Here is a 19,290-nt window from a genome sequence, read left to right as displayed (position 1 = left end):
CACTGCACCACAAATCGAAGGAACATAAAACCCCTAAAACCGAACTCGTACCTTCCTCAGAAATACTTAAAATGAATACAAATGCAGTATACAGAATTAAAGAAATAAACACACAATTCCACAACATCAGGTCACTCGACAGTGATAGTCAACAAAATGGTTGACAACTTATGTCTTTATTTATTTATTTAATTATTAGATTCGTATGCCGCCCCTCTCCGAAGACTCGGGGCAGCTAACAACAGTAAAGAAGACAATGTAACAAATCTAATATTAAAAATAATCTAAAAAAACCCATGTATAAATTCTATAAGCCTAGGGGGAGGGAAAGTCTCAATTCCCCCATGCCTGACGACAGAGGTGGGTTTTAAGGAGCTTGCAAAAGGCAAGGAGGGTGGGGGCAACTCTGATATCTGGGGGGAGCTGGTTCCAGAGGGTCGGGGCCACCACAGAGAAGGTCTTTACTATTGAAACTTAACATTTTATATATTTTAAGCTCATTTGCCTGTCCATTTTTCGTACTTTTTTTTCTTCTTTTCTCTCTTTGTATGTTTTGTTTGTTTTTATATGTAGAAATTGAATAAGTCTTTCGGTTCTTTTCTTCCTTGGCAAAAAGACGCTCGGAAGCTGGAGTGGTGTGTGGTGGCTTTGCCGTGTAATTAAAACATCCTTCCCCTTGTTCAGACATTTAACGGTGACAGCAGCAAGGACAATTATGCAACTTTCACGCACGCTGCTGAGCCGGTGGAAAAGGCAGCCTTCACGGTGTATTTAAGGCCCTTTATGGGCTCCCCAGCGGAGGCCAGATCTGAAAGCCAGGATTGGCCTCGGTCGATGGCAAATTCTCCGCTCGGAAAAGGGAGGGGGGATAAATTAGGACCATCCGGAGACTTTGTGAAAGCTCCCAACACTCCGAGCCTTGCAGGTGGAAGGCTCACACTCCTTCCTGGTAGCTTGGTCCTTGCTTCACGTAGGTTGATCTTGACCCAAGGAAAGGATTTCAAATGGAAATATACTGGTCCCCAAAATAAAGGGAAACACTCAAATAACACATCCTAAGTCTGAATGAATGAAATATTCTCATTGAATACTTTGTTCTATACAAATAAGCCGGGGTGGCGCAGCGCGCAGCAGGTAGAGTGCTGTACTGCAGCCACTGAAGCTGACTGTAGATCTGAAGGTCAGCGGTTCAAATCTCATCACCGGCTCAAGGATGACTCAGCCTTCCATCCTTCCGAGGTGAGTAAAATGAGGACCCAGAGGGCAATATGCTGGCTATGTTTTTAAAAAGTGCTATTGCTAACATGTTGTAAGCCGCCTTGAGTCTAAAGAGAAGGGCGGCATAAAAAATAAGTAAGTAAGTAAGTAAGTAAGTAAGTAAGTAAGTAAGTAAGTAAGTAAGTAAGTAAGTAAGTAAGTAAACAAACAAACAAACTCCTCTCACCTTCTGAGCAACCTCCTATAGCGAGGGTCTATCCACTGACTTTCCCCTCTCATGTCTTCCTCATCCTCTGACTGGGACCACTCGCCCATTGCCACATCAGCCCCCTCTAGTGGTTCCTCAGGCTCAGGTCACTTTCTCCCTCACTCTCTCTCTCTGCTTCATCTGTCAACCCCCTTGGCCTTGAGTGTCCAGGGGGGCCTGGCTCACCCTCCTCAGAATCTGACATGACCTGAAGTGGACAAAGAGCCCTCACAACAGTAGGGAATGGAGTTGGCAATTCAAGCACTCCACACACTGTATCAGTATATCCAGTGGAAGGTTCTGGAAGTGATGAACTCGAGAGATCCCGGCCCTCGGTTTCCCCTTCAGCCTCTTCTGCCAACTCGAATGCCCATCAAGACAACAGGGGGAAGAAATGACCCACCTTTCTGTCTGGGGCAAAGCTCACTTGAGCTTGACCAGCATTGCTTCTATGTGTGTCCTCCAGCCTTGGGTGCTCACGGGGACTCTGAGCTGAATAAATGTGGAAGGGTGGGTGTGGGGAGGTGGGAGAGAGAGGGGGGGAGAGGGAGAGAGAGTGTTGGAAGAACAGGAAGGAGAAGAATCCAGAAAAGACTGGAAGGGGGAGAAAATCCATGTACTTCTCGGTTTTCCTGCTTCTTCACTGGTCCCTGACGATGCTCTTCATGCGTTTCTCTCTCTGTGTTTCTTTTTTTAAAGTTTTATTGAAAATATATACAATGAAAAAAGCACATAATCTTTGGAATCTGCTGCATAAATCTTCCGCCTTAATGCGCTTCTGTCGCCTCTGCTTCCCCTACAGGTTATAACGCTGGAAGGATGGGTGGACATCATGTATTACGTCATGGACGCACACTCTTTTTACAATTTTATATATTTTATACTACTTATAATAGTGAGTATGGGGAGGGGACAGGGGGCTGTCACTCGTGGTTCTTAACCAAGGGGATCTTGGCAGGGTGAGGAGCCAGACAAAGGATTCTTTGGGGCCAGGGAGCATCTGCAGGGTTGGGGCATCCAAGATTCAAGAGGGTGGCAATGACTGCAAAGCCCCCTCCCCTCCATCTTAATCACCCTTTCTGCCCAGCTCAATTATCTCCTCCTAACATCTGCTGTGGCTGTGGAAAGCCGCAAACCTCCCCCAAGTCGTCCCCCCCCCCGTGACTAGGCTATCCCCAAATTCCAAAGACCAGGTTTCCCCTAACCAAGATGTGCATGACACAGTCTTCAATGTTATAATTCCTGAAAATCCACTCTCAATACTTTGAGTGGTACCAGCTTGTTTGAAGCCCATCCAAGGTTCCAGCCCATGTGAAATCTGCCAAGTGGGGCCATTAACAACTTCCACACACACACAAACACAAATGCACGCACAGAGAGCCTTTATGTCTGCATTAAGCTTCCCGTCATGGTGGTTTACATTAAGAAGCTAAGGGGGGGGGGGGGTTCGTTCACATCAGCGGAGTAGCAGGAGAAAGAAGCAGACGGGGGTTTTTTGGCAGTCGGTCCAACGCCCCCTGCTCCAAATATCTCAGAGCTTTTGTCCAGAAAAGGCCCTGTTTCCACTGGGTGGCCAGTTTAGCCCTAATACTCCCTTGGAGGCCTCTCTCCTGGGGTGGGCACCACAGTTCCCCAAGGAGAAGGCAGCCATAGTTCTGAGAAGGCCCACCAAGATGCAAAGATCTTCCATCTAGTGATGATGATGATGATGATGATGATAATAATAATAATAATAATAATAATAATATAATAATTTATTAGATTTGTATGCCGCCCCTCTCTGAAGATATTGTATGCCGCCCCTCTCCGAAGATATAGAGTGATGTGTTGGGAATGGGGAAGGCCACATTTATTTGACCAGGATGGAGAGGGGCGGCATACAAATCTAATAAATAAATGGATGGATGGATGGATGGATGGATGGATGGATGGATGGATGGATGACTGGAAATCTCCATAGACACTTTTTTTGGGTCACTCCATTTCCTTGATTGCCCATTCCTGTGAGGCCAGCCCCAACGCACCCAGTCATGAAGAGTTGACCAAGGTCAACTTTAGCCAAGCTCTGCATGGTCTTCCATCGCAGCCACTTTCCTTCGATGGGTGTGGGGCGAGGGCAGCCGGTCACCTCCGTCCTCAAGTGCTCTCTGTCTCCTTCCCAGGTCGGTTCTTTCTTCATGATTAACTTGTGCCTGGTTGTGATAGCAACACAGTTTTCCGAAACCAAACAGCGGGAGAACCAGCTGATGCAAGAGCAGCGAGCCCGCTACCTCTCCAACGACAGCACAATCGCCAGCTTCTCCGAGCCGGGAAGCTGCTACGAAGAGCTCCTCAAGTACATCTGCCACATTTTTAGGAAGGTCAAGCGCAGGGCCTTGCGCCTCTACAACAACTGGCAGAGCAAGCGGCGGAAAAAGGTCGACCCCAACAGCGGCGGAGACGATGCCCGGGCCCCCCCGAGTGGCAAGCGGCGCATCACGTCCATCCACCACTTGATCCACCACCACCACCACCACCACCACCACTACCACATCAGCAACGGGAGCCCCCAGGGGCCGAGGGCCAACCCAGGGATTTGTGACCTGGAGTTGGACATCGTGAAGCCCGGAAGCCAACTGATGCTCCCTCCGCCTTCGCCCAGCCACCCGAGCAGTGGAGCTGCAGACACAGAGTCCATCCACAGCATCTACCACGCCGACTGCCACGTGGAAGGGACCTCGGTGAAATGCAAGTCTTCCAGCGTCGCTGCAGGTAGCAAAGCTGCCAACCACAGCGGCATGAACTACCCCACCATCTTGCCTTCTCCGGCAAACAAAGCCAGTGTCCATCCCCCGCCCAAAGGGAAGAAGAACGAGGGTGGTGAGGCCACCTCCCCCATGCCCGTGGTCAGCAGCCCAGCCCACCTGAATGCGGAGTGCTATGGGAAGCTCCATCACCTAGTGGGAGAACGTGGTAAGCAAAATGGCTTCAATGACCCCATTTAGACTCGGTATCCAAAGCGGAGATCCAAAAAGGTTCAGGATCAAAGCCCAGGAGAAAAATCTCTGCTGGTCCAGCGGAAGGGTCAATCTCACCCCTCGAGACCACCTCCGAATCTGGAGTTTCCACTACATCAGGGATGGTGAACCTTTTTTTCCTAGGGTGCCAAAAGAGCATGAGTGGAGCTCCATTTTTGCTACCCCACTGTGTTCCCCACCATCTGGGCAGTAGCCCACCCTTGCCCCCACCCCAAGAGGAGATGTTTAAAGGCACTTCATAGGGCGACTCCTTACTAAACTGGTAGCCCTGCTTGTAGACATGTGTTTGTTTGTTTATATATTCGACTTCTATGCTGCCCAGTTCCGAAGGCCTCAGGGCGGCTTACAACAAAATATAAAAAATTCCGTTAACAGTAAAAAGAAGTCCCATATAAATTAAAACAATAACCCCAGCAAAGACTCACAACTCAGCAATCCAATCAACACAACATGCCATTCAATACGATTTGACCATGAAAGATGTATAATTCATGGCCCCCAGGCCTTTGTAGCCTCTTAGAAGGCCAACAGGGTGGGAGCTGAACGGACATCAGGGGGAAGGAGTTGGTTCCATAGAGCTGGGGCGGCCACAGAGAAGGCCCTCCCCCGCAGTCCCGCAATCCTTAGTTGACAGAACCCGGAAGACCAAACCTGTGTGACCTGAGGTATTCAACAAATAGCCCTGAGCCATGTAGGGATTTATAGGTAATAACCCACACCTTGAATTGTGACATCTTTGCTTTCCGTTTGGTTTGCACTTTAGTTTCTGTTGGACCTGCCCAAGTCCTCAAATTCCTAGCACTGTCCTTCCCTTGCAGGCCTCTGCCGGACATCCAGTATTTTGTCTGGCTTGAACGTGCCGTGTCCCCTGCCGGGGCCCCAAGCCAACACCTTGAGCTGCGAGCTGCAGAACTGCCCATTCTGTGCCAGCATCCTGGAGGACCCTGAGTTCCAGTTCAGCGAGGCAGACAGCTACGAGTCGGGGGAGGACAACAACGGGGTCTACGAGTTCACCCAGGATGTAAAACACGGGGACTCGCGGGACCAGATCCAGCAGCAGAGGAACAAGAAGAGGAAGAAAAGGAAGCTGCCCAAGGAGCGGAACAGGCTCGGCAGGCTCTGGGGGGCCTTTGGCAGCAAGCTGAAGCGCATCGTGGAGAGCAAGTACTTCAACCGGGGCATCATGATCGCCATCCTCATCAACACCTTGAGCATGGGCATCGAGTATCATGAACAGGTAAGGAGGTAGGTTGGCTTAGCTGGTCAAACGCAGGTGAGGCCGTTGCCTGGTCTCAAACCTAAAGAACACACATGCTTAGTCTTGCTTAAGAGAAGGGGCTTCTTCTCTTCCTCAAGGTTGTGTGAAGACCACCAACAATTCCAGAATAATCTTTCATAACTTCTCCCTGTAGGAAAATAAATATTTCGCTTTTCCTGGGTCTGAGAAGTTCTTCATTTAAAAAAAAAAAATCAGGGGAAGGTAGTCGAAACTGTTCAAGCTAAGGTGGGAATGCGGTGGTTTCAAAGAGCATGTCTTGAAAGTAAGGACAACATGTCCCAGATGCTGGCATCCCATGAAGGACAGCTGGCTGGAAGGGGATGAGTCATCCCTGAAGCACAGCTGGGTCATCATGGCTGGGCAAAGCTGCCCCTTCCTTTCGTCCACAGTTTTGGGAGAGAGAGTTGGAATTCACTTGACGTGAAATCTTTCCCTCTGACTCCAACTTGCACAGACTTAGGGCGTGGAAAACATTCTTCTCAGAGAGCAACAGTGAAAGAGCTTGCAGGCCGGTAAGAGCTGGGAACATCATTAGCACCCGGTTAGGGCTAGAAAGAAACTTACTCGGAGCAAGTTAGAGCAATGAAAAAAAACCTGCAGAGACTTAGGGCGTGGAAAACATTCTTCTCAGAGAGCAACAGTGAAAGAGCTTGCAGGCCGGTAAGAGCTGGGAACATCGTTAGCACCCGGTTAGGGCTAGAAAGAAACTTACTCGGAGCAAGTTAGAGCAATGAAAAAAACCCTGCAGAGACTTAGGGCTTGGAAAACATTCTTCTCAGAGAGCAACAGTGAAAGAGCTTGCAGGCCGGTAAGAGCTGGGAAGATTGTTAGCAGCTAATTAGGGCTGAAACAAAAGCTTAGGAAAAAGCTACACTCAGAGTATAAGACGCCCCCCAATTTTTACCCTCTTTTAGGAAGGAAAAAGGTGCGTCTTATACCCCCCAAAAAACCACGGTAAGTCTTTAGAGACACCAAATGCCAGAAAACCAATTCTTTCCTTCTAGCCCACGGAATTTCTCCAGAGGAAGAAACTGTTCTTCCGTTGATTTATTTTCTTTCTTTCCAACTGATGGCCTTGCGTTTTCTTTTCCGTCTGGGTCCATAGCACGTCACTCAGCGTTAGTTCAGAGTCGGGCAGGGCCTAAATTGAATTAATGAAATGTAATGCAATCTGCTTTAATGCAATTCAGCAAAGGGGAGGGAAGAGGAGGGAGGTTGCGGAAACGGAGAGATTTTACCCGGCTTGGAGATGCAATCGCTCGCCTGTGAATCTCATCCTTCGCGCTTTGATCCAATTGTGATTGATTGGAGCGATCAGCCAAGGACGAGGGGGATGAGCAGTGGTGACAGCTCTATCAGGAAGCCGGTCCCAGGGGTGGGGGCAGCTTCTGTGGGGATGCCACCGGCTGCCTTCCTTGCATGGCAAGATCGCTCCCTGGGTCCTTGAGGATTGGGGCGAAAGGAGGAGGGGAGACCAAGAGCAGAGGGGGCCATCTATCACAGCCCCCAACCCAATCAGTTTAGCCTTTTCAGCTCAGATTAATGGCAAGTGGATCTCTCCCATCATAGCAGCTTCTTTGCTCTTAACCGAAGTTCAGATGGGGGTTGAATGCAGTCTTTGATTCATCAGGTCCTTGAGCTCACCTTTTTACCACTGAATACCCTCCCTCCTCCCTTTTCCTCTTTTTCCTTCCTTCCTTCCTTCCTCCCTCCGTTCCTTCTTAACTTCCTCCCTCCTTCCCTTCCTTCCTTCTTTCTTAACTTCTTTCTTTCCTTCCTTCCTCCCTTCCCTTCCTCCCTCCCTCTCTCCCTCCTCCCCTCCCTCCCTCCCTTCCTTCCTTTCTGTGTGGAGATCAGGTCTCCCTTTATCATGGGTTGCCAAAATGGATAGATATTCTTTTGCGTGTGTTTGTGGCTGAGTCCATGCTTTATAAAATAGATATGATTTTCCAGGGCTGCTTATTTATTTATGATGCATGGAGCCTCAACAAAATGAAGGGAAGTTTCTGCTAAGTGAAATAACAAGCATTCTGGGTTACTTCTGGGCCTCCAGAGGTTGTGGCTGACCCATCGCTGGAGGCTGAACGGCCACGGTATAGACAAACCTACGGCATGCGTGCCACAAGAGCCACGTAGAGCCATACCTGTGGGCACGCGAGGCTTTGCCCTATGTCAGCTTAGCGCGTGTGTGTATGGGCTGGCTAGCTGATTTTCAGCCTTCAGAGGGCAGGGGGAGCTGTTTTCACCTTCCCAGGCTTCACGAAAGCCTCTGCAGCCTGTAGATGGTGAAAAATGGTCCAACGGGCCTACCAGAAGTTTGAAAATTAACTTCCAGTAAGCCCGTTAGGCCATATTTCGCCCTCCCCAGACTTCATTTTTCGCCCTCCCCCAGGCATCAGGAAAGCTCCAGGAGCCTGCGGAGGGTGAAAAACGGCTCAACGGGGCTACGAAAATGTCAGAACTGAACTTCTAATAGACCTGCTGGGCTCTTTTTTCACCATCCCCATGCTCTGGAGCCTCTGGAGGCCCCTTTGGGCACCCAAGCAATTGTGCCTTCAGTGGTACAGACTCTCCTGCTGGAGCTGAGGGTTGGACTGGATGACCTCCAAGGTCCCTTCCAATTCTGTTCTTCTTTGAAGTCCATCTCTCAGCAGGTCTCCCTCCATCCCTCCTCCCCTTCCATTCCCATGCGGTTGGCTTTCCCGACATTGCCTTGACCTCTCCTCTAATTGATGGGCTGCTCGGAGCAAGGAAGCCTTTGTTCTGGCCCAGCGTCCTCCCTCCTCTCTGTCCCACCCACCACCCACCCAGCAGCCCCCACCAGAGAGAATCTCCATAAAAGTCGATTCCTCGGGCTGAGGAGGGAGATCTCGGTGGCCTCCCTGCTTGGTTAAACATTTCCAGCCCCCTGGAAGTTGGGGGAGTAAACAAGGGCAGCCAGAAGGGCCTTTGATCTCCGTCTTGGTCGGCCAAAGTTATTGTCTCGACACGCGGCAAAGAGCAAGAAGTTATTCTGAATCCCCCTCCCCCCTTCTGTCTTTTTGGAAGCAGGGAAGAGGAAGCCAAACAGTCTGAGCTTTGGAATTCCTTCCCTGCAAAGGCCAAAATATTTGGATCTGGGGTTTTCTTTCTTTCTTTCTTTCTTTCTTTCCTTTTTTAAAGGACGACATGCAGACCTCATAAATCTTGATTCAAACTGAGTTTTTCCCCCTCTTTGTCCACAGTCTCGGATCTCAGAGGCCACTCAGAGGGAGGGGGTTGCATTTCCACCTGCCAAATCCTCCCAGGCCCAAATAAACTTGGTGGGTTTGTCTGTAGTGGGTCTTCTTCGGGTCCCATCAGCTCAACTGTGTCGGCTGGCGGGTCCGCAGGGGAGGGCCTTCTCTGTGGCTGCCCCAGCTCTCTGGAACCAGTTACCTCCTGAGATTGGACTACCCTCATCCTATTGGCCTTCCGCAAAGCGGTAAAGACCTGGGTTTTCCGAAAGGTCTGGGGCTGTTGATCCTACTGTGCTAACCAGCCTGGTATGCAGGGGTTTAAGTGTTGTATTCTAAATTGATTTTAATCAGTGGGACAGAAGTTGCCTCCAGAAGTTGTGAAAGTTCTGTTTTAAAGCAGATGTTGGATAACCATCTGAAGTAGTGTAAGATGGACTAGAAGACCTCCAAGGTCCCTTCCAACTCTGTTATTGTTGTTGTTGTTGTAGTAGTAGTTATTATTATGTCAGTACAACACAACAAATGAGATCACTATGCTGGATTTAGTACTCTATCACCAGTCGGCGCGCTTCCCAAGCACTTAGGACTGCGTGGATGTAGCAGTGAATTATGTTTGCCGATCCCAGTCAAGTGGCCTTTTGCAATTGACAGATGGAGATTTTGTCAATTCCGATGGTTTTCAAATGTCCGCTGAGATCCTTTGGCCCTGCGCCCAGCGTGCCAAGTATCACTGGGACCACTTTCACGGGCTTATGCCAGAGTCGTTGCAGCTCGATTTTTAGATCTTCGTATTTCACTAATTTCTCTAGCTGCTTCTCCTCAATTCTTCTGTCTCCTGGGATTGCGATATCGATGATCCATACTTTCTTTTTCTCCACAATCAGGATGTCTGGTGTGTTATGCTTCAGAATTTGGTCAGTCTGAAGTCGGAAGTCCCACAGTAGTTTTGCTTGCTCATTTTCGACCACTTTTTCGGGCTTATGATCCCACCAGTTCTTTTCCACTGGTAAATGGTAGTTGTTGTTGTTGTTGTTGTTGTTATTATTATTATTATTATCATCATCATCATCATCATCATCATCATCATCATCAATGTTGGCTCAAAGGATTTCATTTGTTCCTCTTTCTTTGCAGGGTTTGGGTTTTTTTGCCTGCTCTGCAATTCCAGGATCTGTCCGGGCGCTAAGCGATGCTTAAAAGCGCGGCCTGCTTCTTTTAACCACATCCCTAATGCAGCTCGTGACCCACCCAGGAGTGGGAACCCTTTTAAAGGATTTTCAGCCTTGGGAAGAGAGGTGGGGTGGGCTGGTTGGGCTGGGCTGGGAAGGGGGCTCAGTTAATCCTACCTGAGCCTTTTCTAATCTCCTGTATTTGTGTTTCTGGGGTTTTTTTAAATGGGGAGAAGGTTCTATCAAGCCCTTCCTTCCTGAACGCAATGGACATGCAATGTGCATGCGCTGGAGATCTAATAGGGTGGCCAGAAAGTAATTCATTAGTTAAAGAGATTAGTCAGGGGAGAGATTGCAGAGCTCCATGAGTTAAGTGAAAGGTTTAATCTCTGCTGTGGGCCACTCGCGCAGCTGCAGAAGTTCAACGGGAGGCAAGCGAGGGCTTATTATAGCTGATCACATCTGTCCCAGGGCTCAACAATGGGATGGAGGCTCCGCCCACCCACCCTGGGTGCTTCTGCGCATGTGCAAACCAATAGCAATGGGATTTAGAACCCATCTCTGGTGGTGCCTGAAGGCTGACTTTTCCCCTTGGATCCCAGAATGGGACCTATTGCTCCAGATCCATTGCCTTGAGCGGATCACCCGATTCTCTTCCGAGCAGAACATTTCTCTGTTGACTCGGTTTTGTGTTCTCTGCATGCGACTTGACTCCAATGAAGGAGAATGTTTGTAGCTGAGGATTGAAACGACGGCCTCTGCGCTTGGGTTTTCTTGCATGCTCTCATCCCTCTTATTTTATTTTATTTATTTATTTTATTTATATATATATAGACACACACACACACATAGTAAAATACATGATGAAGGTTATAGAGGAGATACTCGTAGTAAAATATATCTAAGAAAGAAGAGAAGAGAAGATATAGGAATAGAACATATCAATGAAAGAATAGAAGAAGAGATATAGGAATAGAAGAAAGGTATAGGAGATATAGGAGAGCAATAGGACAGGGGATGGAAGGCACTCTAGTGCACTTGTACTCGCCCCTTACTGACCTCTTAGGAATCTGGAGAGGTCAACAGTAGATTTGTATGCCGCCCCGAGTCTTCGGAGAGGGGCGGCATACAAATCGAATAAATAATAATAATAAATAATAATCTAAGGGTAAAGTGTTGGGGGTTTGAGGATGACACTATGGAGTCCGGTAATGAGTTCCACGCTTCGACCACTCGATTGCTGAAGTCATACTTTTTACAGTCAAGTTTGGAGCAGTTAATATTACGTTTAAATCTGTTGTGTGCTCTTGTGTTGTTGTGGTTGAAGCTGAAGTAGTCGCCTACAGGCAGGACGTTGCAGCATATGATCTTGTGGGCAATACTTAGATCATGTTTAAGGCGTCTTAGTTCTAAACTTTCTAGGCCCAGGATTGAAAGTCTAGTCTCGTAGGGTCTTCTGTTTTGAGTGGAGGAGTGAAGGGCTCTTCTGGTGAAGTATCTTTGGACATTTTCAAGGGTGTTAAAGTCTGAGATGCGATATGGGTTCCAAACAGATGAGCTGTATTTGAGGATGGGTCTGGCAAAAGTTTTTGTAAGCTCTGGTAAGTAATGAGATTTTGCCAGAGCAGAAGCTACGTAGGATTAGGTTTACAACTCTTGAAGCCTTCTTGGCTATGTTGTTGCAGTGGGCTTTGGCACTTAAGTCTTTTGTTATTAGTATACCGAGGTCTTTAACCGAGTGGGGATTATCTGTGATAATTTGATTATTCAGTTCGTATTTGGAGTTCAGATTCGTCTTCCCAATGTGTAGGACAGAGCATTTGCTAGTTAAGATTTGGAGTTGCCATGTGTTGGACCACTCAGAAACAGAGTTCAGGTCTTTTTGGAGAGTAGTCGTGTTATCGGTGGTGTTGAAGAGTTTTACATCGTCGGCGAAGAGGACACAGTTGCTTGTGATGTAATCGCAAAGGTCATTGATGTAGAGAGTGAAGAGCGTTGGTCCCATTTACTTCATTTACTTACTCTGGCCATTTACTTCTGGCATTTCGGCCAAGAAGAGTAGCTATCCTGTCACCCCTCTGCATCTCCTCCAAACAGATTGATTGATTGATTGATTGATTGAGTTAGTTAGTTAGTTAGTTAGTCCAATATACAATGAAGGTTATAGAGAATATATTTGAAGTAAAATATATCACAGAAAGAAGAGAAGAGAAGAAATAAGAATAATGATAATAAGAAATAATAAGAAATAAATAAGAAACAATAATAATGATCTGACATTCATTCTCCTAGGTTGCTTGTCCCAGGCTAATCGTGGTGCATTGTCCCCTGAATCGCTCCCTTTCTGTCTGTCAGGAGAAACGGGGGCCCAGGCTGCAATTCCACAGAGCGGAGTCTTTGGAAGGCTCCCTGGCAGGCTTGGAACACAACCAAGCACACCACACAATCATCTTCGCTTGTTCTCAGCGCAAGGAAGTCTGGCGGTTGTACAAGACCAGGCTGCCCTCCCTACGTGCAGAAACGTTAAGAGTGGAGATGCAACCTTTCCTTGTAAAACAACACACACCCCTCCCAAGGAAGCCCACAATGAGCCCCCCTCCCCTTGCGTTTCCTCCAGGAGTGTCTTCTTGTCCTTCTGACAGCTACATGACATCTCAAGCTGAGTCCTTCTTTCTCCTCTCTCCAGTGGGAATGGTCTGCTATTATTTCTACCCACCCACCCACCCCCTCCGCTCTTGACCAGTCTGATTGCTTCTGGTCCTCCCCATTTATTTATTTATTTATTTATTTATTTATTTATTTATTTATTATTATTATTATTATTATTATTATTATTATTATTATTCGATTTGTATGCCGCCCCTCTCCGGAGACTCAGAGCAGCTCACAGTTATTCAGTTATTGGTTTGTTTATTTACCTTTGTAGCATTCTTCACCCGTAGGCCAGGGTAGATGATTGCTAAAATGATGGCAATCTCTTCCATCTTCTCCTGCTCAGGAACCCACTCAATCAATCAATCAATCAATCAATCAATAAGATATGTAGATTAGTCAGCCATAAAGAACAATACATCACTGCCTTCTTTGGTTGGGAGCATAACTTTTAAGTGTTCAGATCTCCTTTGCATCCAACTTCTGCACATTTACTTTTCTAAGGCATTTCCCTATGGGTTGCGTTTTTTTCCACAGATTATTTTCCCAAATAGCCACCCACCCACCCACCCCTTTTTTTGTATAGTCCTTTTTGTACTGACACACCACATTGCAAATTTAGTTGCAAAGGTGTGTCACGTTTCAGCTGGGGCGCAGACCAGGTCAGAGCAAAACAGACAGGGAGAATTTTGCATGAAATTGCAAAGAATAAAAAATTGGTTTTCTTCCCCCTCCGGGGGCTCTTTTTCTTCCACGAATGATCTGCAGGAAAACTGAAGGAACTTCCTCTGTCCATACTCACCTCTCGGGCAAGGGAAGAGATTCGGAGGGTCCTTGGGGGGGAGGTGGGGGCTGGTTACCTTCTGTAATTAGTTCGAGTTGTTATCCACAGTTATCCACAGTCCGGCTGAGTGGATTAGATCACTTTCAAGGCAACATTTACAAGAGTTGCTTGGAAACCAAGGACAAGATAAAGGAGGAATGTTCTTCCCAGCCGGCCTTTGTTTGTTGACTCCTTATGGCTATTCGTGTCCCTTTGCTGCAATTCATATTTCATGCATTCTGGCTGAAAAACTGTTCTATGAATAAATAAACGGGCCTGAAAGGCTGTGGGAAGGCAAGATTGTGTGTTGGGCTGAGAAGGGGAGTTTGAAATGTGTGTGTGTTTGTGTGTGTATCTATATATTCATTGATCAATCTGTCTATTTCCCATCTCTCTCTCTCTCTCTACCTCTCTATCTATCATTTATCTATCCTCCATTTATATCAATCTATCTACGTTATCTATAATCTATCTGTATCTATCTATCTATCTATCTATCTATCTATCTATCTATCACCTATTTACTCTATCTATCTGTGTGTCTGTCTGTGTGTCTGTGTGTGTGTAGGTGTCTGTCTGTCTGTCTGTCTGTCTGTCTGTCTATCTATCTATATACCTATATCTACCTATCTATCTATCTATCTATCTATCTATCATTCATCCTTCTATATCTATCTATATATATAGATAGATACATATAGACGGATGATAGATAAATGATCTATCTATCTGTATCTACCTACCTAATCATCTGTCTATCTGTCTGTCTGTCTTTTATCAGTCTTCTATCTGTCTGTCTATCTATCATTTATCTATCATCCATCTATATCTATCTATATTATCTATCATCTATCTATCTATCTGTATCTACCTACCTAATCATCCATCTATCTATCTATCTATCTATCTATCAATCTATCTATCTATCTATCTATCTATCTATCTATCTATCTCCCTATCTATCTCTCTATCTATCTATCTATCTATCTATCTATCTATCTCCTTATCTATCTATCTATCTATCTATCTATCTATCTATCTGATTAATAGATGATAGATAGATGGATGGATGGATGGATGGATGGATGGATGAAGGGATGGACGGACATGATAAACACTAAAATCTTCCTACCAGATTGCTAATATTTGCAATTCACTCGATGTGTGCTTTAGACAATTCTCCTATCTTGATCCTAGTCTGCAATTATTATTACTTCCCCATATTTTGCATCCCGGCACCCTAATTTCCATTGTGATAACAATCCCTGTAGTCACAGGCTCACAAAAACAACTTCAGCTTGACCATCATGATGGAGCAAAATTGTCAAATACTGTACTTGGGTTTTTTCTTCATCTGCAACCAGAGGTTAGAGAACAATAGCCCAGGGAGATACGTTGGCCTCCCTTCTGACTTGACCTGCCTTCATTTCTCCCTCTTGCGCAGCCGGATGAGCTGACCAATGCCCTGGAGATCAGCAACATCGTCTTCACAAGCATGTTTGCTCTGGAGATGCTGCTCAAGCTCTTGGCTTTCGGCATCTGGGGTTACATCAAGAACCCCTACAACATTTTCGATGGCATCATTGTCGTCATCAGGTAAGTTGGCTTCTAACGTCGCCTCGGAAGAATCCCTCCCAGGGTTCCCTCCACTTAAATCTGGGACAAGAGGGCGGGAGGGGAGGAGAGAGAGAAAGAGAGAACGGAATTGAAATTGCCTGACAGCTGAATTTCCTTGGCTGCTTATCTTTTTTTAACCACTGCAGCAAATCTCAGGGAAGTAATATTCCACTTCTGGTGTTCCCTGGGGTCACCTCCCCGAAATGTCTTCGGGGAAGATGCGCTGACCTAGCTGCATTTGCAGAGGATCTGGGAGACAGGGAGAGAAAATCCCCAGAGAATGTACACTTACAACGTGATACCTGGTCTTACGAACTTAATTGGTTCCGGGACGAGGTTCATAAGGTGAAAAGTTTGTAAGATGAAACAATGTTTCTCATAGGAATCAATGGAAAGGCGATTAATGCGTGCAAGCCCAAAACTAATTCCTTTTGCTAGCCGAAGCGCCCGTTTTTGCACTGCTGGGATTCCCCTGAGGCTCCCCTCCATGGGAAACCCCACCTCTGGACTTCTGCATTTTTGCGATGCTGCAGGGGAATCCCAGCAGGGGAATCCCAGCATCGCAAAAACGGGCGCTTCACTGGCAACGGAAGTCCGGAGGTGGGGTTTTCCAGCGAGGGGAGCCTCAGTGAAATCGCAGCATCGCAAAAACACCGAAATCCGGAGGTGGGGTTTCAAGGACTTCAGTGTTTTTGCAATGCTGCATTTTTGCTGAGGCTCCCCTCGCTGGGAAACCCCACCTCCGGACTTCCGTTGCCAGCTGAAGCACCCGTTTTCACGCTGGTGGAAATCCCCTGCTGGGATTCCCCTGCAGCATTGCAAAATCTGGAGGTGGGGATTCCCATGGAGGGGAGCCTCAGGAGAATCCCACCAGTGCAAAAACGGGCGCTTCGGCTGGCAACGGAAGTCTCTAGGCGGGACAACCCAGCGGCAGCGGTGGGTTTGTAAGGTGAAAATAGTTTGGAAGAAGAGGCAAAAAAATCTTAAACCCCGGGTTCATAGCTCGAACCGTTCATATGATGAGGGGTTCGTAAGACGAGGTATCACTGTATCTCCCTTTTGGGGGGGGAGCATCACCTGCCCAAATCCCCTGCCCCAACTTCATTATCTTCCAACAGCCCCCCAAAAGCAGCTGTGCCCCCAGGCTGCCATCAGGGACAGTTAGGAAGCTGGTGGTTGGTGGACAGCCCAAGTTGCCTGAATCTCTTTCTCCACCCTGCAGTGTCTGGGAGATCATTGGCCAGGCAGACGGGGGTCTCTCAGTGCTGAGGACCTTCCGCCTCCTCCGGGTTCTCAAGCTGGTGCGGTTCATGCCGGCTCTCCGCCGGCAGCTGGTGGTCCTCATGAAGACGATGGACAACGTGGCCACCTTCTGTATGCTGCTCATGCTTTTCATCTTCATCTTCAGGTAGGAGCCTATTGGGTTGCGAAGATTTCAAGGAGAGACCAAGACTGAGAACTCCTGTTGGCACGGGGGTCAGGATAAGGGGGTGTTTATGCATATTTAGTTATTAGATTTGTATGCCGCCCCTCTCTGCAGACTCGGAGCGGCTCACAACAAGAAGGCAGTACCAATCCAATAGTTAAAAACAATTTAAAACCCTTAATATAAAAAACAATCATACATCTCTTACAGACCATACATAAAGAGAAAATGGCCCAGGGGAATCAATTTCCCCAAGCTTGGTGACAGAGGTGGATTTTAAGGAGGTTACGAAAGGCGAGGAGGGTGGAGGCAGTCCGAGTCTACAGAGAGGGGCGGCATACAAATCCAATAAATAAAATAAATAAATAATCTCTGGGGGGAGTTGATTCCAAAGGGCCAGGGCTGCCACAGAGAAGGCTCTTCCCCTGGGTCCCGCCATACGACATTGTTTCGTCGACGGGACCCGGAGAAGGCCAACTCTGTGGGACCTAACCAGTCACTGGGATTCGTGCGCATGTTTTGGGAATGCCCGGTAGTGCACATCTTTTGGGGGGAAAGTGCAAGAGGACACCAATAGGATGTTAAACATACGTTGGACAATTACAAGGAAAATGGCAGTATTAGTCAAAAGGAACGAGATGGGACAACTTAGAAAAATAAAAGAAGCAGTGATAGAAAGCGCTCAGGTGGTAATAGTCCCAGGCTGGAAGGATGCGACAAAATGGACAATACAAAATTGGTATCAGTACATGGTGGATCACATTCGGTTTGAGATTATGGACAAGAGGGTGAATTCAGCCAATGAAAGTGATCTGCGGGAATGATAGGACGATGGGACAAGGGAAGACAATATATGGTCAGTAGAATTCGAGACCAAGCTACAAAGAATAAATTGGAATCACTTTATAATATGTAAGTAGATATATTGATCTTGAGTTAAAACGGTATATACAAAATATGCCCCCATTTTGGTGGAGGGGTATGAATGTTGTCGGGTGGCATGCACAAGAACACTGGGCACACTCTTATATGTTTTATTGTTTATGTTTTATTGTGTTTATGTTTTATTGTTATTGTTAAAAATCAATATGTGTGTGTGTGTAACATGTTTTGCTGAATTTGAAAATTAAGGGAGACTAGGATAGATCTATTTTGGCCTTATCTTGGCCTCATCAGCTAGCCATACCCTCACTGGGACTTGAACCTGCAACTTTTGCCTTGTAAGGCAGAGAATTAACCTCTAGAATACAGTATCCAATCCCTTCAGCTCTGCACCAGGGAAGGGTTACATATTTTTGTAACCCTATATATATTGTAACATATATATAGGCTACAGTATCCAATCCCTTCCAAAAAGCCAAAGGCCTTCCTTTATTAGTGAAGAGAGCCTTGAAGCCAAAGGAGCCTAAAGAAGCAACTAATCCTAACATATTCCACACAGCCCCCTTTTATAATGGTTCTCTATGACCTAATGCAGCTAAGACACTTGCTCAGTTCTGCATGATGCTGTAATTCATAAGCCTGCCAACACATCATAGATAAGGCTGCAGGTATATGATGGGAGTTTACAGGAAACCTGTGAGGAAGCCAGGCAAAGGAACTTGTCTAATGGCACCAGCTGGTGCTCCCATCCTTTCTCATGGTCTCATACAACACTGTCTGTTCCTGAGAACATGAACTTTCCAGGCCTACCCAGAAATCTGTAACTGCAAAGCTTGAGCAAAACACATGCTTAATTAGGCTAACAGCATAATGTGAACTAAGCATCCCATGGGCAGTTTCTGGCATATTTGGGCATGCCATCCATATAACCTTTGACCTACACAAGGAATACTACAGGAGGCGTCTCTGGGCGCATCCGCCTGTCTTGCCTAGTTAGCTGGCTGTTGGGTCCCTCTTGGTGCCATGCCAATTAGAGGGACAACTTGGGTCTCATTTGCCCAACACGCGGGAATAAAGAAACGGCCTCCCCATGTGGTGACAGCCCGGCATTGTGCAGCTCCTTCCTTCTGCTTCCTGCCACCCAGGAGACCCATGAAAGATGCAAGCGACAAGCGTGACACAACACAGTGCCTCCCCCCCTTTGTTTGGGCTAATTGGCAAACAGCAGTGAGGCTGCCTGCCCGAATCGGAGGCCAAGGACGGCGGCTCTCCAAGTAGGAGGAGACTCTTCCTGGGTTGACCTTTGGCCCCCATGAAAAGTTCACGAAGAGGAACGGTGGTTTCCTCCAGAAATGGACACCACTGTGCAACATGCTTCAAAGGGGAGGCAGAGTTTTACAATCTGCGAAGCATTTATAGAGAAAGTCAAATAAGACTTTTGTAGATTTCGGGTAGATAAAGAGGTTAATTCTGACACCCTTTGCGTTTCTCCAATCTGGTGTTTTCAAGGGTCTGGAGGAGGCCCAGTTATCTCGTGCTCAGTCCACAGGGAAGGGAAGGAAAGGAAAGGAAAGGAAAGGAAAGGAGGAGCAAAAGTGCAGAAACAAGGAGTGAAAAGGAAAAATTAGAAATAAGTTTGTAATTTTCTTTGCAGAAAAATACAATTGCAAAATGATCTCTTCTTCAATTACAAAAAAACTCACTTTTTCTATTTTCTGACTTGAGTTATGAAGATGAAACAG

General features: G+C 46.9%; 1 protein-coding gene across 1 annotated transcript in view; it reads left to right on the top strand.

Annotated features, from left to right (window-relative positions):
* The window catches only part of CACNA1H (calcium voltage-gated channel subunit alpha1 H), a 151,018-nt gene that overhangs the window by 90,687 nt on the left and 41,041 nt on the right, over positions 1–19,290 (top strand). Inside the window, 5 exon segments of the mRNA XM_070761469.1 lie at positions 2,268–2,360; positions 3,628–4,417; positions 5,301–5,719; positions 15,068–15,219; positions 16,463–16,648. Of these exon segments, the coding sequence (XP_070617570.1) occupies positions 2,268–2,360; positions 3,628–4,417; positions 5,301–5,719; positions 15,068–15,219; positions 16,463–16,648 (1,640 nt within the window).

This window comes from Erythrolamprus reginae, chromosome 9 (assembly GCF_031021105.1).
Source record: "Erythrolamprus reginae isolate rEryReg1 chromosome 9, rEryReg1.hap1, whole genome shotgun sequence".
NCBI classification, from domain to species: domain Eukaryota; kingdom Metazoa; phylum Chordata; class Lepidosauria; order Squamata; family Dipsadidae; genus Erythrolamprus; species Erythrolamprus reginae.
The sequence above is the reverse complement of the archived record's forward strand: the minus strand, read 5'-3'. Positions and strand labels throughout refer to the sequence as shown.